The sequence below is a fragment of the Clinocottus analis genome, unplaced genomic scaffold, assembly GCF_023055335.1.
Source record: "Clinocottus analis isolate CAN_PGR_092001 unplaced genomic scaffold, fCliAna1.0.p SCAF_18, whole genome shotgun sequence".
Taxonomy (NCBI): domain Eukaryota; kingdom Metazoa; phylum Chordata; class Actinopteri; order Perciformes; family Cottidae; genus Clinocottus; species Clinocottus analis.
The window spans coordinates 5,144,373-5,164,976 of NW_027175909.1; the positions used below are offsets into that span (position 1 = coordinate 5,144,373).

Genomic DNA, 20,604 nt, shown 5'->3' on the forward strand with positions numbered 1-20,604 from the left:
TGGTTATTGTTGTGACCTGTTGGCCAAATTTGAACTTGTCACCTGCTGGTCAGTTGGTGGTCATTTGGCTGGATTTCCGGACCAGGACTCAGCTTGCTTTGTCATGGCGGCCACACAGACCCAGCATTATTAGCCCCACTGGCGGCACTATTTGTCCCACTCTAAAAAAGAGGGCTAATGAATAAAAGACAAAATGGGAGACAGCTAAAGTCTTTCTGATCCCTCTACCATGAAGGGGTAATCCAGGGGTGATCGTCAGCACAAAATGTGGCTTTGACTGCCCGTATCCATTCTGTGTTTGTGTGTGTGGAGGGATGTGGGTGGTGGTGGTGGGGTTGAGTGGGTGTGTGTGTGTATTTTTTAAAACTTTTTTTTCTGTTTACTAGAAAATTAAGAGGAGATCTGACTAAGAATAAACTAATTACAACACATAACGAGCACGGCAAAACAACCTGCTGACTGTGTATGAGGTGAGATTGCAGCTAGGACATGAACCTATATAAATTAAAAAGCCAATGATGGAAGTGTGTGTTTTTGTGTGCGTTTCCAGATCCCTCTTGTGTTAGTCATCTTTCGTCATAGATGACTAACACGAGAGCCATGCTAGCTGTCAGCGGCCTGTGACACTCCCCAGCAGCACTCAGTATGCTTCTAATAAGTTGTAAAAAGAAGAAAAAACACTTGAACCGTAGTTCTTGTACTCATTTCCGTTTAGTCAATGGTGACCTCATTCCTCAAAAATGTCAAGAGCACAGTATCAAGATCAACTGATAGCAAAGTCCCTTTTTTTTTAAATGATGGTGACTCGCTGCTAGTAAAGTCCTATCTGGCCCACAACAACCACATACCCGAGATGCCATTTTTTCCTTTGGTTAACTTACTAACCAACCGCTAATTGCAGACGGAGCACAGTAGGTCATGTTTAGTTATGCCCTTGGCGGTGAAGCTAGCAGCAGTTCAGTTCTTTGTGTAGGTTTGCTGAGTTGTGTGCAATCCCTGCGCCGTTGCTACTATTTTGTCTGTGCAACTACACCATAAAGCAATCTGTCATGGCTGCCACGGTCACTCTTTCAACCAACAAAGCTGGAATGTCATGTAGTAATCCTTTTTTCAAATGAGGTTAGACCATAGGAGAGTTCTAAAAAGCTGGTTTCTGGCTTGAGTCTGCTCACGTTGTGAATCCTCAGTGTTGAAATATGGTAAATGTCCCATCCTTTTTCAGACTGAAGATACGATTCATTGCATGAAATAGTACATTGAAAGGCCTCTCTGGCCCATGTTCTAACGCATAACAAACCTGGCCGATTGCTCAATGGCTTGGAGCAGAGAAACACTGGATGACACTGATCTCTTATCATCTCATGGGTCAAAGGTTAACCAGGCTAATGGATAATGACGTCGTAGCTGCTTGGACACTGTCAGACGATGTTTTGACTGTCCTCACCAGTTCCATCATGTTAAATGGTTAATTGACAGCCACACTTGTGCTTATTATAAGATGAACTGAATGTGACGTATACATGGACTGTTACACTGAAAGTGTCTTTATAACCTTCCAGAGCACCAGGACTGCCTCCATCAGGCGGCGCACGAGCGTCTCGGGGAGCTGCTGCGGGTCTTGAAGTCCATAATCGGCAAACACCAGAGCCTCAACTCGGTGGACATCCTCAGTACAGCTGGAACTGTCATCGCCACGGTCAAAGGTGAGCTATGAAGACTTTATCTCCCTTAAACAACACATGCATAACTCACAGCTTTTCTGTAAAACATAGCAGCCACTCCTCCACTCTTCCTTCGGCCTGTTTTCTGTCTCTGCTTATCTAATCCCCCCCTTCTCTCATGGCAGTTTTCTCTCCTGGACATTCACTGTTACTGTGTCCTCTCTCTCACACTGTCTTTCCATGTCGGACAAAGAACTTCCTAAAGGAATGTTTCTGAAGAGTTTTCTTATAGCTTCAAAGCAATTCAGCCCTTCAGGAGTCACTCAAGTGCTTAGAATGCAGCAGCATGCTGTTTCAAACCCCACACAGAGAGTAAGAAAATCATATTTGGGAGTAAGATACCTGACTCAAGAGGCAGGGAAGAAGCAAGTGTCCTTTGTGCTTCGTCTGCCAGTCCAGAGGGAACGACAGCGAAGAATCTTATTCAATCTCTCATTCTCTGAGATTATGATCTGACGTGCAGGTCAATTCTTAACTTTGCCGCCACACAAGAATCCCCCGAGTGTACCTCATTTCAATTTGCATTGCAAAGAAGGGCATGAAGAGGCTTTTTGAAGAGCTTTCACTTCATGAGGAATGGTGACATGTGGAAGTGAAGGAAGCCTGAAGAGGCTCAGTGTATAAATTAAGCTCACCTTAAATGAAATATTTGGAATAGAGCCACAAAAACATGGGTGTGTGCAGGCATGTGTGCCATAAACAATGATTGTGCATGCAAGTCCCATCTTTCTTGCAGTGAGGTGACAATCTTCCTGCCATTTAAACATGTTGATGTACAAGAGTATGACCTTTTCAATAAAGAAGCCTCAGACTTGATGGCTTAATAGGCGTCTCTGTAATAGGCTCTTTGAGAGCAAATTAATTAAGAAGAGTAAAATGTCCAGCTGTTCTTCAAACCTGTCATATTAATAGCAGCTTGTTAAAGGACACGGGAGTGTTATAATAAATAATTCCCAAATTATGCAAACGAATTTAGCATTCACACCAGCTGTAATCGTGTAGTCTTTTTCCTAATTCTGTGCAGTGAAGCATGTTATGACGCCTTTTCTGCCACTAGGTGGCCAGCACTGCTCACTCCTTGACCCTCACACAACAACGAGGTGATATAAAATGAGCACACCAGTATTTTTCACAACCTCCTTTCAAAGCTGCGGATGTTACACAACGGGATGGTGTAAAACGATATATATGTTGCTATTCATAGAGGTGGTGTCATGTGATCAGCAGGTTGTGTTTAATTCAAATGTGATTTGAATGTTAGAGGAAAGATTAAATGTGTACAAGTTGATTTTGCATATGATGGAATCCTGTGATTTTGCATTTCTACTTCATCACATTTTAAAGGTGCACCTCAACACAGGAGGTGGTTTTATCACTTCCTCCATCCTGTGACACCGCATATCCAGTCCCGTGCCCGAGTAGCTGCACCGTCACATTATTCTGCATTGGAGGAGAAGTTCCTCATGGATCTGAATTCTGCGTAGGACTTTGCAGCTGACGAGTGTTTCGAGAGTGTTGTGCTTTTCCACTGAAACAATACCATTTTTCCCCGATGATGTAACTTCCACGTTTGGACCACTGGTTGGGGCCTGAGCATTGTATTCCAGCAAGCCTCAGGATGTCCTGTTGGGGGTAGGGGTTGGACAGAAGAGGAGGAGATGTAGCCGCACAAGAGAGTTGTGTGCTTTGCATGGTGGTGGCTACCGTAGCTGGACTGGGGCCCATGGACGCTTGACCACCTTTTTGGATCCTTTTTACACCCCTCCGACATAATCTTAACACTTCCTCTGAGTGAAGAGTTTTGACATTGGATTTATTTCTCTCAGATGCTCCTTTTGATGGATAGAGGAACAGCAAATTTTGGATCCCCTAAAGAACAATAACATTTGGTGGCATGCTTAAGGTGTTTGGACATTAAAAAACCCTCTGGAAGTGTTGGTTCCCATTAGCATCAAGGCATCTTGTTTCTGTTAAATAATTCTGAAGACCGTTTTGAGGTGGGTAATTGGTAGTTTGTATATTTGTAGCATAGTATAAAACTCTTTCCGTAAGACTCGGATTCGATGTGTTTAAGCTACTGAGGAAGCATCTTAGTATTTGATAGGCGTTGGCAGGCAGGTGCTCTTTAACTTTCTAGGACTCGGCTAGAAAGTGAGGATTTTGACCGCTGTTGCTGTTGGGAGCAGTCTTCCTGAAAGATAAGTTGGAGGTGGACTCGTCCCAGCTTGAGGTTTCCTCAACCGACACCTTTTTTCTGCCTCCGTTACAAAGAAGAGATTCACAGCTAACGTTCCAAACAAGTCTAAGCTCGGGCCAGGTTTTCTATTTAAAATGTCTTCTCCGTGGGTCTTTGAACTCTAGACATCTCCATTGTTCTATTGAAGAGGAAAGGCTGAGGAAATCACGGAGGCAGCCGAGTGGTCAGTGACATCACTGATTTATTGCTTGGTGTTTGGGCGCATTTTCTGAGCATCTCTCTCCCCGTTTGTTTTCTCTCTGCTTATTCAGGACAGGAAGTTTATTGTGAAGACTGATTACAGCCGTATTTACACTCTTGTTTTCCCCCCCATTCTGTCCTCTGTCATCACGGTGTTTAGACTTACAACAGGAAACTACTGACTTTCCCGATTACAGACAAATATAAATACACTTGAATGTTTTGCTTAACTTTTCCGATTTAAGGTTTTGGATGTCCCTGAGGGATTTTCAATTATTTAATGTCCACACATTTGAAATATGAAGACCAGATCATGATTTGAAGAAGAGATTTGTAATGACTTCTTACTTGACGTCATGCACAGATTCTGCATGACGTCCTGCAACACCGCTCCATCAGTGGTGCAAGATGTCTTCAGTATGTGTAGTTCGGGTTTGCCGCCTGCTCAACCCGACTTATTCACTATTTGACAGGAGTGAATTTTAAGGAGGTGAACGAGGAGAACAAACCGAAGCTTTTCGGAGAGATCTACGCTGCTATTGACACATTGGCGTTCACCTTTGGCAATGTGTAAGTATTACGTCATAACTGGGATTGTAATTCCTGTGGCTTAGTTCTCTTCGGTGGGCTTTCTTACTCAATCGAACTGCAGACAAGTTGTACTTTTATTCTTAACTAAGGGCAAGTTTCTTAATTCTGGGATTGCATGATTAGTCTGCGTAAATATGCAAGGCATAAAACTTACATAAAAGCACACATAATGAATACACAATAGTAACGGCAAACAATAGAGATACAGATAATATTGAAAATACAACTGAGCATATGGCAAACAAGAAAAGGAGAATAAATCGACAACTACATCATTCAATAGTTACAGATTTTTTCTTTTCATAATTAAAGTGGAACTCCTCTGATTTTGCACTTTTCAAAGTAATTGTAATTGTGTTTAACCTCAACATAATATAAAGCTTTAATTTTGAAGCAGTGGTCCTGCTTTACAAACAAAGTTGTCATTTAGGATGCAGAGACGGTCTAAAGAAAGATGCTAGTGAGTTGCATTATGGGAACTCTTGGATGTTTTTGGGCCTAGTGTATGCTCGAGACTAAAAGTCAGGATATCTCAGCCTCTGTCGAAATCTATTTAGACCATTTTTGACCTTTCATGCAAGTCCACCTACTTTATCAAAGATCAACCGAGTCCACCTTTAACCTAAAACACAAACGCATTTTTTTAGGAAATGTTTTCGTTCAATCAATTTCATATCTATAAACTCTGTTTATTGATTTTTGTGTCCGTTTTCCTTCAGAGTGTCTGACTTCCTTATGGGAGATGTAGAGAATGGATCGGTGTTGGGGCTGCCCCTAACTAAGAGAAGCAGGGTAAGAAACGTACTATATCTATGTTGTGTAGCTCTGTCCATCGCTCTGAAACAAACCAATCATTCAGCATGAGTAAGCTATCAATTTGACACCAACCACCCACCAGAACTCTACCTGGTATCACAAATCAAAGGCTGATAATGGTATATTCATATTAGCTTCATACTTAAACGTGCGTTTATTGTTAGTTCCTTCACCGTACCGTGAATACCAGGAGTTTAGGAGTTAAGTGAGTGCTTGCTAGCTGACACATGTTTCCAGAATTGTCTCGCTGCAAATGATAAATTGATGCTATGTATTGTTGTTTTCCTGTTGTAGCTTTCATATCAGCTTTGAGGAAGTCATGGTTCTGATAAGAGTTGTTTAAAGTATGTCAGCAGAGCGCCGTGCTATGAGGAGAAAATGAATCTCCCCATTGTTAATTTTTTTTATCCGGCTGTTTTTCAGTCTTTTGAGAACCTCTCTGCGGAATCTGGAGGATCCGGCCCAGAGAAAGATGATCCGCCAGGTAAGACAGATCTCTATAACACACAGCTCCTGTACTCTGGCACTGCTCTATGAAAGTGTTGATCGGAGGGGGGGTGTTGTCTGGGCTGTAGTCTGGTCTGTTTCACTTTCACTAAAGTGTTCTGGGGTCGTCTGGGGTAAGAGCACAATTAACTCAAGTCGTGATCACCAGCCACCTCAATCACTTAATAATACATCTTGCAGTCAGTGTCCTGTCAGCATTGCTTATCCTCAGATGGTATAAGCTCATATCACGCTCACTCAAGGTCAGCGGGGGCTTCTCTCGCTGACTTGCAGCAGTGGTGATAGGCGTGTTTGAGCCCAGATTTTTACATCCCCGCTGGGGTCGCGGTGGTTTTCACAGGGCCGCCGCAGCCGGTTCGAGCAGAAGAGGTGGACAGGACGCTGCAGCGGCAGGACAGCGGGGTGGAGTCGGCGCTGCTCTACGCCAAGGCCTGGTCCAAGTACACCAAAGAGCTGCTGGCGTGGGTGGAGAAGCGTCTCAGCACGGGTGAGTTAGGGCACAGCCTTTGTGACACGCAAGGGAGGCAACAGCGAGTAGTGTCGCAGACCATGTACTTAACTTCAGTACGTCATTACATTACAAGTCTAGGGAGTCACAGCAGGGAGGCCTTATGAGATGTTTTCATGTGCAGGTCAACCACAACATCCTAAACACTACAGGGAAAGTAATTAGAGGTTTCTCATTGTTGTGACTAATTATAAAGATTAAAACAACGTTTTTTTTTAATGATCCCATACTGATGTGTGTTTAGAATAAATAAAATACTCTGCTTTGAGAAATATATATTGTTCCCCACAAAAAGGTTAATCACCTCATTAAAAAAATAATCATTTTGTTATTAAAAACTTCTCAACACAAGTCACATGTGATGTCACAGAAGTTTTTCAAGTGGGGTTGCATGAGGTACTTATCCATAATCAGGTAAAAGACTGTTTTTGTACCACCTTTTGTTTTGTTCACTACAGGCAATACACTGCCGATGGATAAATACCTCATACAACCCCACTTGTATCATGCAAATCCCAACTATCCCTTTTAAACTAGCCACAGCCACAAATGTGGGGATTAATTAGGGGCCAACTTCCTGAGAAATTTTTCTCGATCACCTGAGCTGGACTTAAAACTCTTATCCAGGCTCAAGGTTGAGTGTGAAGTGTGAGGGCTTTTGTTTCGGCTCTCCGGTTAATGAATGGTCTGTCTAATGCTTTATCTCTCGGTCAGTCAACACAGTGACACAAAGCACTGAGTCAAGCCATACAGGACATTTGTAATCGAGCAAACATGCATGCTGTTTGTTTAAGACATCAACGTTGGTTAATGGTTTATGTACCGATTCATTATATTGTTTTTTTTTTTCAAAATCATGACTCAAGTACATTGTGCACTTGTGTTTGAATATTTCTCAGTCGTTTTTAAGGTTTTTAACGCTCCTTTAGTTGATACAATAAAGGTACTTTCGTACAATGTAAATAACCACCTTTTTGTATGCCAGTAGAGAGTGCATCATATGAAATTTAACTAAACTTGTGTGGTCTATTTGCAGATATTGAGTGTGCAAAGAGTTACGCCAAAATGGCCGAATCTGCCAAGACGCTTGCAAGTCCACAGGTAAGTCGATGATGCAGGTTATTGCACTCGCGCCGACGTCACAATTTTGTTGTTGTCTTCTCGCTGTCACAGATTGCCATTAAAACGTTCTCCTTCTCATTTTAGGAATTCATGCCTTTTCGTGAGATCTACATGGCCGCCTTCAAAAATGACATTGAATACAGCCAGCTGGTACTTCACACTGCAGCAGTACTCCAAAGCAACAAATTCATGCAGGTAATCTAACAAACAAAAGCTGCATTTCTGAACTGGGACTTGTTGGTGTTGTATAATGCAGCTGAGAAGACAGACTGACTGACTGTGTGTTGTGGGGGTTTTGCGTTTCTTTCCAGCCTCTCCTGGCCAGAAAGAATGAGCTGGACAAACTACGAAAAGAGGTCAAGGAGCAGTGGCAGAGAGAGCAAAAGAAAATGGTGAGTCGATTGCTATGAAGGCTGCATTCTGTGAAGGGAAACGCACAAATGCACACAGAATCTAAATGTTCGCCTGACCCGGGGGCTCGGTCTGAGGACGCTCTTGAAATGCCTAAACCTAAACAAATGCGCCCACACTTGTCATTAGAAAGAAAAAGCAATCATTGACTTATTAGTGTACTGTATGTAATACCGTGTACATGTTTTTTCTTTCTGGATAACATTATTGAAATGTTTCTAATGGTTGGTGTTAATGTGTGTGTCTCCAGAACGAGGCAGACAGTGCTCTGAAGAAGGCGCGGCTGCTGCAGGTCCAGCGGCAGGAGGAGTATGAGAAGGCCAAGGTGTCCACCAGCCGCCTGGAAGAGGAGCAGATTGGAGGAGGAGGAGGACCAGCGGCGGTCAAACAGCTCGAGAAGAGGCGCAGGCTGGAGGAGGAGGCCCAGCAGAAGGTACAGCACCTCCCCCGGTTGACCGGTGGCTCTGTTGATGTAGTACATTGTAGATTTTTAAAGGCCCTCAACTCATCTCAAAGGCTTCTTTAAAAATGTTGTTTCTGATGAACTACATTTGTTTGTTGCAGTTGGTTTTAATTACATAGTTACACCATTGCATTATTTGGATTTTTAAAAGTCCATTTTACTCAAAAGCATCAGTGATATGGCACGAGGCTTATAGTACACCCACACAAAATAGAAACACAAGCACTACACACACATGTTCATGTTCTGCTGTTCTTTATTGAAATTGATTGGACGTTGAAAGTACAGAGAGACCAAAAAAGGTGGAAAGTCATGACAAGGATTCTGGGCTATGCTCCAACATTTAATGCATTGCCACAAATCAGGCTCCCTGGACCACAGAGACAAACCCAGTTGCACTATACTAGTGCATAATGTCAACTAAACTCTGGCTCGCCAGGTCAGAGTTTATATAAGCTGTTTATATAAGCTGTCATCAACTTTGGAGCATGTGACTTACAGCAGTTGGAACTAAACTATCTCAAGTCTAATCATATTAATGTGATATTCATTTTCTGCTTTCTGTTGAAGGCTGATGAGGCCAGGGAGCACTGCAAAGCATGTCAGATTGATGTTGGGGACAAGAGAGTCGATCTGGCCAATACCAAGAGTGAGATCATCACTCAGATCCGAGAGATGGTCTCCCAATGCGACCTCACCCTCAAGGCCGTAAGTTCCGACCTATTTATTTATATTTACTGAAAATGTTTATCTCAAACTTTTTTGATTTTTACATTTTTCGACCAACTTGCATAACAGAAATAACATCTTTTATGTTGGACAGACTCATGGTGGGGGCACTCAATACCTTACGCGCAGGTTAATGCTGCTCGTTCCTTGTTTCAGGTGACGGTCAACTGGTTCCAGCTCCAGCAGGCCCAGGTTGTGTCGCTTCCTGTCAACCACCAGAGTCTGTGTGAAAACGGCAAACTGTACGAGCCGGGCCAGCGCTACATCGACTTTGTCCGGGGTCTGCCCACCGACGGGCCTCGCCTGGAGTCCCACTCGTTTGATTCAGCCGTCACACAAAGCACAGGGTGAGACATCACGACACTGCTGCTAAGGAACACATGGGGAGAGTGGCCCGTGCTGTCATTGTGGGGTTTACAGGGGATCTGAGCACATCCTCTAATAATGAATCCTTCACATCGAGGTGTAAACCTAATCACAGTCCATCATACTATAGAGGAGGTAGATATGAACAGAACTGGAATATCTCATGCGTACTATTGAGCCCTCTTAGTTATCAGTGTTTATGTCTAATTTCTCAGATTTTATTTGTGTAAAACAGATGAGGTGGTGGCTTACAGAGGGCTTAACAGTTCATTTCAATATCATTTAATAATTGGAAATGTTTTATCAATTGGAAAAAGACTTGAGCCTCTCCATGTGTAGTGTTGTTATACAATTATTATGTTTATACCAACAGCTTAAAGCTTGCATTTTAGGATTCTGTGGGAACGTGAACGTTCCTTCGTGGTAAACAAGCGGTTGTAGATACAGTGAAATAACTGTAAAAGCATGTGATACTGTAGCCCTCACTGGTGAGAGGTGGAGGGACTGAGAGGGAGCTTGTTTTGGAAAGCGTAAAACAATTGGGTTGGCCAGGGCTTCCTGCGGAAATGACTGCGGTCACGGGTGAGAGGGGCAGTGGGCTTCCCATCAGTTTGGCTTAACCTCTGTGAAAGTTTTCAGTAGCTTTCAAGTTAAATACACAACATGGTGTTTGACCACCTTGGAAAACATGGTTGTCATTTTACATTTAAGTATTTTCTGGTACCAAGTTCTTGTGGTACTTGGTTTAAAAAGAAAAGAAAAGAAAGGTAGTTTCCTTATGAGTGAGTTTTGTTGACACAGATTTGTGGTCTCTCTCTGTCTCTCTCTCTCGGTCTGTCTGTCTGTCTGTCTGTCTGTCTGTCTGTCTGTCTGTCTGTCTCTCTCTCTCTCTCTCTCTCTCTCTCTCTCTCTCTCTCTCTCTCTCTCTCTCTCTCTCTTTCTGTCATTCTGTCATTCTGTCATTCTGTCTCTCTCTTTCTGTCATTCTGTCTCTCTCTCTGCCTCTCTCTCGCTCTCTCGCTCTCTCTCTAACTCTCTCTGTGTAGGTGTGTCTCACACAGACTGATGAAAATTAGAGAGTGCTTTGTTCTTACTTGGTTTTCTCTCCATACCCCTCAGCTTTGATCCCTCTGATCAAAAGAGTTCAGCTTGGTTGGGAGGAAATAGAACTTATACACACACACACACACACACACGCATACGCACACACAGCATTAGTTTTAAAAAGGTTAATTATACATCACTGACTTACATTCTGTATATTGTGAGATACATTTGGATACTTTTTTAACAATGACCTGGATTTGCACTTTCGGTTACTCACAAGCTTTTCAGCTAATCATCGTTAAATACAAATGAACTGCTGCTTTTGATGGTAAGGTGGGGCTGATCTCATAATGTCATTGTTATTCAATGGGGATGTCCAGTACTGATGGGATTAGGAAATACACTTGGTGTTTCGATCCCGCAGTACACAGATCTCATTTAAATTAGTTAAAGTCTAGACTGTATTGTTGCTGGTCTCAAATGTGAATGCTGTGAAATGTCATATACTTAAAAACAGTGAAACATTTGATTGAATGGAATTGCTCTACTTGAGATTTTTTCCCATTGTCCTGTTAAGCTGACATTAATTATTTTAAGATATATAGATTAAACAAAATTGACTTAACTTCTCTTATATACATTATTATAGTTAGTATTGCCCTATGAATAATGTCTCAACGAATATAGTAACATAAATATTTTCATTCAATCATTTTCCTCCCAAGGATGATGTTCAACAAGCGCTCGCTAAGTGGCAGCCACTCGTCCCACAGTAACCTGTCGCAGGCCTCGGTGACCTCTGACCTCCTTGGTGCAGATGACATGGAAAGTCCCGTCACCGCCCAGCATGCCAGGATTGCCGAAAGGCGCTCCAACAGTAGCACTGACATCCAAGGTATACAGGTTTAGCTCTTGCCTCATAGCTTCTGCAGCTTTACCTTCAGCCTCATAGCTCCTGCTCTTACATGGTGTCTTGTAATCAGTTAAGCATGTGCCTGCTGCAATGTTGTCTTGTGTATTCAAGTATGATCCTCCCAGATCTTTGCAAGCAGCACTTTTTACACAAAGTGTTAGTGGTTAATCACTCTTGGCCTGTAACCAGAAGACAGGATCATTAAAAACAGAGATATGCACATTGTATACCCACTGAAACAAGTCAAGTTATGACTTGTATGTCAAGGGTCATAAATAATTAATGATTTGTATTGGAAACCAAGATTTCAGTAACATTTATATTTTGTGTTAAGTCTGCAATGAAAGAAGAAACACAAAAGTGCATTTTTGACACACGCATGGGCTGTAATATGGTGCTTTACTGTGTGGTAATTTGTCTTCATCCAGCACTGCGGATTCAGGCCTCGTTTCGTCCCTGGACCTCGGCCAGCCAGGGTGGAGGTATGTGCAGCGACTCGGAAAGTGCTGGAGGGAGCAGCGAGTCCCGGTCCATGGACTCACCCACTGCAAGCCCAGGTAGGGCCATTCAGGACAGCAGCTTCATTTTAAGAGTTACCCAAAGTTTACCTCAAACTGTAATTTGTGTCTACCCATAAATTTAATTTGGATAAAACTAGTGGTTTTGTAATTTCATTTTTGAATGGACATGTTGCTTATTCATTGATTATTGGCTTCAACCATATCGTCATACACTATGCTGTAAGAGGGATTTCTGTTTCTTTACCACTTATGAAGAGACTAATTATATAAACATGCCTTTACACGCGGTTACATATGAGATGTTGAAGAAATAAAAACACCTTTATGGCCTAACCAAGAAAGCCAAATCACCTGGTTTACGCCAGTTGTTATACAACACTTATCTCTAATTATCTGGAACTGCGTCAAGTCATTGACAAAGACACCACACACTGCAGAAGATACACAGGATGGGCATTCCTCAGCGCTGACTGTCTGAAGTGCCCCTAGGGCCTGCACACATTTATTTTTTTCTTCTCATGAACTTAAAGTTCACCCAACTTTGTTGGTATGTTGGGAGAGTCGGAGTCAACTGGCTTGGCAACCACTGACAACTGAGCCTCTTTGTTGTTGAACTGTAAGCATTAAGCAACTCTGCTCGTCTACAACGCATGCAAACACATGAAATGGTAGTTTTGGTCGAGGTTGAGTTGCTGTGCAACAGTGCGTATGTGTCACAGCCCGTTTAATGACCTTTGTACAAATCTGGATGTGTTTGGTCTCACCCGAGTGTTTGCAGACAAGAATTTCCACCAAAAGTGTCTGTTGGCATAGATTGATGTGTTGCTTAATCAGTTGGGCTTCTTTAGCTGACATTTGAGATAAGATAAGATAATCCTTTATTAGTGCCTCAGTGGGGAAATTACAGCAGCATTGCTCACAAGTAAATAAAGATTAAAAAACAAGTAATATAAATAAACAGTAGAACGGTAATAAAACAAAATTAAAGATTAAACAGTAAGAAGAATATTAAATATACAGATGGAATAAAAATGTGTATAAAAGTACTTAAACATACTCAAATGCATCCTTCCACTGAATAAAATGTGACATATTATACATGTATTGTTAAATGTTTACTTTAAGTATTTTAAACTTAAGTTTCAATATAAAGACTTTGGAGTTTACCAGTAAGATGAGGCCTGTCCTCGGCTGGGGGAGGGTGATAGATTGACATTTCACTATTGGCAATACATCAAGAAGAGAAGGTGAAAGTACCTGCAACCCCCCCATCCACCAACTACCAGAATGTAAACGGCGTTGGGAGTCATCCCTGATGAACCTCCTTTTTGGGGCCCATTTAAAAATCAGCCACATTATTTAAATTGGGGCTATTGGAATTACCTGATCAGTCGATGGAGGTGTGAATGACCATCAATCTTCTGCTGGTAATTTGATTATCAACAACATGAAGTCGACCCCGCCTTTTCTCTTGGCACTTTATATTCAGGAAGGTTGTTCCATGTCAGTATTGTAGACCCCAGGAGACACAGACAAGTAGAATAGTCTTGAGATAGCATGTGGACTTACTGGTGTGTCCTCCCTTACTGCTCAGGGGACTTCAAGAGGAGGTTACCCAGGACCCCCTCCACCGGCACCATGTCGTCTGCTGATGACCTGGATGACAGAGAGCCTCCTTCACCCTCTGATAACGGTGAGTCAAACTGAACACTGGGAACGTTCTCACTGGGATTTCAATGGATTCCTCCACTACAAGAAGAAAGGAAATGTCTTCTCATGATTTGTCCTTTCTTTCCATCCACTCTGCAGGTTTGAGTGAGATGGTAATCGAAACGGCCAGCTCCCCGGGTCCCTTCAGAAACACCCAGATGTCCAAAGCGGCTCAAACCCACAAGCTGAGGAAGCTCAGAGCGCCATCCAAGTGTCGAGAGTGCGACGGCCTGGTGGTGTTTCATGGAGCAGAGTGCGAGGAGGTAACCTTTCTTCCTTTTTTCCTCTAGTTTTAGAACTACTGGAACAAAACACCAACCATGAGACCCTATTTGGACCTTTGCTAAATGTAGTGAGTCCACAGACTATTGCCAAAGCTTCACAATGGAGTCTTTATTGCTCATGGTGAGCAAAAATCAAACAAAAACAAAAGAGCAAGACCACCTCGTCCCTCATCAAAACTTTTGAATAAAGGGAAAAGTTGAAAGTGGCCACATGCTCTCCTCAGAGAGCAAATCCACCAACTGGTCCCAGTGGGGGATCGGGCAGTGGAAACTGAAGACTTTTTGTTCGTATTCGAAAAGGGTCGCCTCCATCTCCCCTGTGGCCCTCTGTTTATTTTAGATCCAGTTTCTTTCCATATTTACTAGATACACTGATACACAAGATCAGAACAGAACGGCGACTGGAAAAACATTTTTTTAAATGGGCTCTGTAATGGCGGTAGACACATTGACAAGACATAAGGATATGACTCTGCAGTGTGTTGGAATCATTCCATGGCATTGGTTCAAGGGGTTCCCGGACATGAAGCTTTCCTTGTCTTTTTTTAAGGGCTGGTTTCCAACGAAGCAGCTTTTGACTGCACATCCTCATGCCTAAGCTTTAAGGAGTAGAGATGTTTTTTCTACATTATTTGCATTTGCAGTTGGTGGTTTGTTTTTGATTTGTTGTGTAACTACTAACTGAAAGCTGTAATCCTGGTTTTATCCTATTGCTTTGGCAACTATAAAGATCAAAATGTTCAGCTGTGAATAATTCAGATTCATCTTCTATTTTAATCTCTTCCTGTCAGTAGTGTGCAAAAGTATTTAACGTTTATAACTGAGGTGCTTTCCCACATGTTTGCAGTGTTCCATAGCCTGCCATAAGAAGTGTCTGGAAACCCTGGCCATCCAGTGCGGCCATAAGAAGCTCCAGGGGAGGCTCCATCTCTTCGGCATTGACTTCACGCAGGCAGCTAAAAACAGTCAGGATGGCATCCCCTTCATCATAAGGAAGTGTACATCAGAAATCGAGAACCGAGCTCTCAACTTAAAGGTAGGTGCAGTCAAATATGAGAGCTAATAATGTGTTATTTGGTTGTTCACAGTTAATATACTGTTAGGATGCTGCTTCTTCTAAGGGTTTATCTTTGGTCTTTCTCAAGAAGATACAATACTGTGACAAATACATGCATAATGCAGTCAATGCATTAATGTCAAAGATTATTGAATGTTTTAAGAGGAATGTTGTTTTGTAAGGAATAAGGACATGCTATATACTTTATCATATAATGGATGCTAAAACTGAAAATCCATCCTCAATTCAAGTTTAGTATAATTCTTTGACCCACAATGCATTCTTAAACCTAAAGTTTGTACCCATTTGATGTATATCCATACATTTTGTTTGAACAATAAGCAGCAGTGATAACCCAGTGGGGATCCTGAAAGTTTCCTGTGTTGAATGACTTTTGTTTTTGTGCTGTGAAGGGAATCTACCGCGTGAATGGTGCCAAGTCTCGAGTAGAGAAGCTTTGCCAGGCCTTTGAGAATGGCAAAGACCTGGTGGAGCTCTCCGAACTTTATCCCCACGACATCAGCAACGTACTCAAACTCTACCTGAGACAGGTGGGCTGCTTTTGAAACCTTATCCTTAATATAATAAACATCATGGAAGTGGGTCATCCAAATGAGGATATGAGTTGGTTAAATATGTGCTTTACAGAACAAAACCTCCACCGCGGGGTTCATTTGTCTTTGTTTATTTTTGGTACATATCTCCCTCTCTCATCCCCCAATTGCTTATCTCATTTCTAATTCTGTCCCACTTGTATATTTACTCAAATCATTCAATTGTCTCTGTTTATTATTAACTTCCTTGTTTCATTTATTTTTCTGTTTTTTTCTTCTCCCTCTCATACTTTCCTCTGCAGCTTCCAGAGCCGCTCATCCTGTTTCGATATTATAACGACTTTATCGGCCTGGCCAAGGAAAGTCAGAGTATCATTGTGGAGGAACTGGAAGCTTTGAGACTTACCCAAGAGACCCCGGCCCAGGTCAGCGTGGACCTCAACCGGGTCCTCTTCAAGATCAAAGACCTGCTGAGGCAGCTGCCACGAACTCATCACAAGACACTTCAGTTCCTCATAGAGCATCTTCACCGGTACAGCGGCCTCAGTCAATTAACCCATAAAACACGTTTTTAATAAATTCATTATTGAAATGGTCATTTGTCAAGTAGGGAGGTGAATTTACTGCTTAAAAAAATCTAATAAAGTGTAATAAACCATTCATTGACAATAATCCGTCCTCTCTCCAGGGTGATGGAGCAATCAGAGGAGAATAAGATGACAGCCAGCAACCTGGGTATCATCTTTGGACCGACGCTGATCAAACCGAGGCAGGCAGACGCCGAAGTTTCCCTCTCCTCCCTGGTGGATTACCCGTATCAGGCGCTCATTGTTGAGCTTCTGATCAGACACTACCAGATGATCTTCGACACCCCCCTGAGTCCACTGAGTCTCACCTCGCCGACAGAAGTGGATCCTCAACCTCGCCACAGCCACCAAGAGAAGGAGCAGCAGCTGAGCCGGCACTCCAAGTCGCTGGGAGACATTAAGGAGGTAATTTGTTATTTTTGAGTGTGGCATGTTTATCAATATCATACACAGCACATTTTAACATGAAATGATAGATTATCACTTTGTTCTCTGTCCTTATTTGTGTCTTTTTCTTACAGCAGAGCTCTAAGGTGTATAAGAGGCATTCCTCCATCATTCCTTCTTCCCACTTATTGTGTGAGGTTGAGGAGACCACACCCCGCCTCAATGGACGAGACTTTGAACCTGGTCAGTATCGTTATAAAGATAGGTAGCACAATCTTTTTATTTATTTGCTAGAACACTGGCTGCTGGATATTGTCCTTATGCTTACACCATTTTACTTGATATATGAATGTGTAACCTATTGTTGATCTCTCTTTTCAAAGTTGATGAAGTGGATTTGGATGCCTTCAATGGGGTTTTGTCGTCTGGCGTCCTCGAGGTCCCGAAACCTGGCGAGAAAGGCCTCGGCCATTCTCAGCATATCGCCGTCGCCAGGGTCCCGCTTCGACACCCTCGCAGCAAGCTCTCCTCCCGGCCAGTGAGCATGCCAGCTGAGCGGCTACTCAACCGAGGCCAAGTCGACGAGAACAACACGCGGAACAGCACCGACCAAGACAGGAAGGGCGTTGTTGGCGACCAAGCCATCGACGAGGTGGACGAAACTGACAAAACAAGATTGCGAGCGGGCACACACTACCGGGGTACATTTATTGACACCCAGACATTACGCAGAACTTGGGACAAACAGTACAAGCATGAAGTTGCTTCCAGGACTGTCAGAATTGTGGCCAGTTCTCCCGCGGAGAGCACAGCAGTGGATGCCAGCAGCTTATCGGCTTCTGTACCCGTATCGTCGTCGTCTTTCTCTCTCGGCACTACCGGGAGCATTAGCACCATCTTCCCTAACAGACCATACACGGTTGCAGTGCGACCCAGCAGGCATTTAAGAAGGGAGGACAATGTAACCCGGTACAATCCTGTCGCAACAGCTTTCAGGGCTCCCCGAACTCTACAGCCCCCGCCAGGGACCTTCTACAAGCCCCCGTCGGGGAGCAAAGTTAAAGAGCTGCAGAACTGTGCATTAGCTAACAGCGCAGAGGAGGAAGAGGAGGAGGATGATGACGATGAGGATGAAGAAGAAGAAGAGGAGGATGAGGAGGAGTTGGGGATTGAGATAGAGGTGTCTGTAGATGAGCCTCTTGAGGAAGACGATGAGGCCGAGCAGGCAGGCATGTCTCAGTCTCCCAGCTCGAGCCCTGAGGAGCTGAGCCCGAACCAGGCCAAACCAGTGTACCCGAGACTGAGGCCCAGGCGCCTCCAGGAGGTAGAACATCGAGAGGCTCATTTTGTGTGATCTGAGAGTTTAAAAAAAATGTGCTCCAACATGAACAATGTATGCCATATTCTAATATACAAAGAGTTAAGAAAGGACTGCAATTCCCAGATGCGCTTTGATGGTGGGCCCCGTTTGGACAATTAAATGTGCGTTCGGTGCTCAAAAGATAAACAAGATGCACTTAAAATGCTGTATATTCTTTAACATGACTCACCAATATGTCATCTACCAATCCCTTGCTCAGTATCCTCTGGTCAGAATATTTATAATTTCTTCTTCTTTTTTTTCTTTTTTTTTACTGTGCAATGACATTTATATTTTAAAGTGTTGTACCAAGTTCTTACAGGCTCACTATGTATGTTTATATACCAAAAATAAAACCTATGTTTGAATCGTTTCAATAGTGCATGTAGCCACAACACTGAAAAAAGATTTGGTGCACTTATCAATACTCATTCACAAATCTGTCTCTGAGTTATGTTTCTACCTACTTGGAGCCAGAATGTTTTCTTGAACTGTTACATTTAGCTTGTAATTAATAATGTTGCAAATAACTTGTGTAAAAAGCAATATATTGACCATTGTTAAATGCTGTACTGGGTACCTGCATTGGCATTTGGTCATGTTATGAAGCACCAGTTGCAAAGGGTATACATCCACTTGTTTTTATACTGTTGAACTTGTATGGTGTCAACTTACACTGATCTGAAAAGCTAGAAATGCCACTGGATTGTATAATTATATTATCCTTCCTTCTTATTTTGATATAACTTTTACATTTCTTCATAGCCAAAGCTGTTTTTTTTTCCTTTTTACAACTGAAATATTAGTTTCATCAGTAACCTAAACCTTACAGGTTCTTTGTAACAGGAAGTACATCATTTATTTAAATGGTATCTGTTTTTCATGGTAATGTACAGAAGGTTGACAGAATGTTGAAAGGTTCAGTGTAAAAAAAAAGAAAACAGGTACATGAAACACCCTTTTGTAACTTATTAAAATATATCTGACAAATTTCATAATAGTCTGTCTTTTTCCCACTGAAATTTGAAAACTCGCAACTTTATTTAACAAAGAACAATTATTCCCACGATTCCTATAGAAGGTAGGCGATCGTATTGTTTTGCAGGAACAACTTCATCAAAGTTATACAGTAAACTGATAGGTTTGCTAAGCCGCAGAGCATACTGTGAATCGATAGAGATGCAATTCAAAGTTGCATATTAATTGTTTACCATTTGTGGGATTATAACAGGTGGGATTATGCAGTATAGCGCAGGCCAGGTGGTTAGGTCATATAGGCCTCTACTAATGCTCTCATCTGTTTGTAGTCTCCCAGCACTGAGAAAGAAGATTAAAATCAATCTGCTTAACTATTCACAAGGTCTGGATTCTAGCTGTGTAGCAACTCCAAGCAGCACTCACTAGAATATGTGGCGTGACACTTCATGTGTTGGGTATCGCTTTGCACTGCAAGTGTTCTTCTGAGGTGAGTGACATGATATTCTGGGCTAGTCATGCTTTAGGATGTATTCAATGTACATTTCATTAGTCATGTGATAGCCATAACATTGCACAATAGTTGCACCTGACCTAGATTTCTGTTAATTTTGTTACATCTACCGAGACTGTGCGACATTCAGTGCCGCGACTTTAACTATGAATAGTATTGAGAGAACGTTTCACGCATGTGGAGAGGTCTATTCTTGTTCCGCTGACAATGGGAAGTGTCTTGAGCTCATTGACCTCATTACAGAGCTCTTGCTAGCCCTCCCACGGAGTACTAACGGGATGAATGGATGGACACAAGGAGTTCATCCACAAAATCTAGCTTTCCAAATACAAATGATCTTCCAGAACTTGAGGTAGCTTCTTTAAGCTGGTGAGAGTAATGTGGACTGGTTGAATACAGGTTTGTTGGCTGGTGCCGGCCCCTGCGGGGGTGAAAAAGAGGTACCATGGGGGCAGGAAGAGAGGTCAAACTCCTGCTGTGGAAGAACTGGACCATCCGCAGGAGGCAGAGGGTAAAATCCACTCACTCCATTTATCCCTCCGAGGGTTGCAGTTGGCTAAAATGCCTGAACTATAGCATTTATATGTTTAAAAAGTCCACAAATCCTTTTATCTTTTATGCTTCAAACTCAAATTTACACAAGCAATATTAATGACTTCCAAAATGTATGTGAAGTGAAAATATCTTATATTTATTAAATAACCATCACATCATTGTGTTGCTTTTCATCAGTTCATGCAGCATACTTTCTTTTGCAGCTGCTCAGCTGAGTTTGTTTTCAGCTTTTTCACATTGTTGAACCATTATTGGCCCATGGAAGCAGTTCACCAATCATTAGTACAGGCCTAGATGTATCCACGCTCTAGAAACAGATGCAGTTTGACAAAATGTATGTTGTACTCTCCAACCAGGTGCGTTTCTTCATGGAGATTATGTGGCCTGTCATGCTGTTCATGGGGCTAGTGTGGCTGAGACGAGTGAATCCACTCTACCGTCAACATGAATGTATGCAAACGTCTTTTTA

At 42.5% G+C, this 20,604-nt stretch overlaps 2 protein-coding genes across 5 annotated transcripts in view; both read left to right on the forward strand.

The window, feature by feature from the left end:
• Window positions 1–19,072, forward strand: part of arhgap29a (Rho GTPase activating protein 29a) — a 32,145-nt gene extending 13,073 nt beyond the window's left edge. Inside the window, exons 3-23 of one of the 3 annotated variants that reach the window (XM_068581940.1) lie at window positions 1,560–1,703; window positions 4,632–4,728; window positions 5,469–5,541; window positions 5,989–6,049; window positions 6,413–6,559; window positions 7,617–7,681; window positions 7,787–7,897; window positions 8,014–8,094; window positions 8,364–8,546; window positions 9,147–9,284; window positions 9,462–9,652; window positions 11,444–11,613; window positions 12,060–12,188; window positions 13,747–13,845; window positions 13,962–14,125; window positions 14,994–15,182; window positions 15,617–15,754; window positions 16,060–16,289; window positions 16,446–16,749; window positions 16,866–16,974; window positions 17,115–19,072. In XM_068581940.1, the coding sequence (XP_068438041.1) occupies window positions 1,560–1,703; window positions 4,632–4,728; window positions 5,469–5,541; window positions 5,989–6,049; window positions 6,413–6,559; window positions 7,617–7,681; window positions 7,787–7,897; window positions 8,014–8,094; window positions 8,364–8,546; window positions 9,147–9,284; window positions 9,462–9,652; window positions 11,444–11,613; window positions 12,060–12,188; window positions 13,747–13,845; window positions 13,962–14,125; window positions 14,994–15,182; window positions 15,617–15,754; window positions 16,060–16,289; window positions 16,446–16,749; window positions 16,866–16,974; window positions 17,115–18,085 (3,794 nt within the window). In that variant the 3' untranslated portion in view covers window positions 18,086–19,072. Of the gene's footprint in view, window positions 1–1,559; window positions 1,704–3,517; window positions 3,719–4,631; window positions 4,729–5,468; window positions 5,542–5,988; window positions 6,050–6,412; window positions 6,560–7,616; window positions 7,682–7,786; window positions 7,898–8,013; window positions 8,095–8,363; window positions 8,547–9,146; window positions 9,285–9,461; window positions 9,653–11,443; window positions 11,614–12,059; window positions 12,189–13,746; window positions 13,846–13,961; window positions 14,126–14,993; window positions 15,183–15,616; window positions 15,755–16,059; window positions 16,290–16,445; window positions 16,750–16,865; window positions 16,975–17,114 lie in introns of those variants that run through there. The other 2 variants (XM_068581941.1, XM_068581942.1) reach the window with 2 other exon arrangements.
• Window positions 19,073–20,025: 953 nt separating this feature from the next.
• Window positions 20,026–20,604, forward strand: part of abca4a (ATP-binding cassette, sub-family A (ABC1), member 4a) — a 30,803-nt gene continuing 30,224 nt past the window's right edge. For both annotated transcript variants that reach the window (XM_068581404.1, XM_068581405.1), the window contains exons 1-2: window positions 20,026–20,091; window positions 20,492–20,585. In XM_068581404.1, coding sequence (XP_068437505.1) covers window positions 20,026–20,091; window positions 20,492–20,585 — 160 coding nt within the window. The remainder of the gene's footprint in view (window positions 20,092–20,491; window positions 20,586–20,604) is intronic.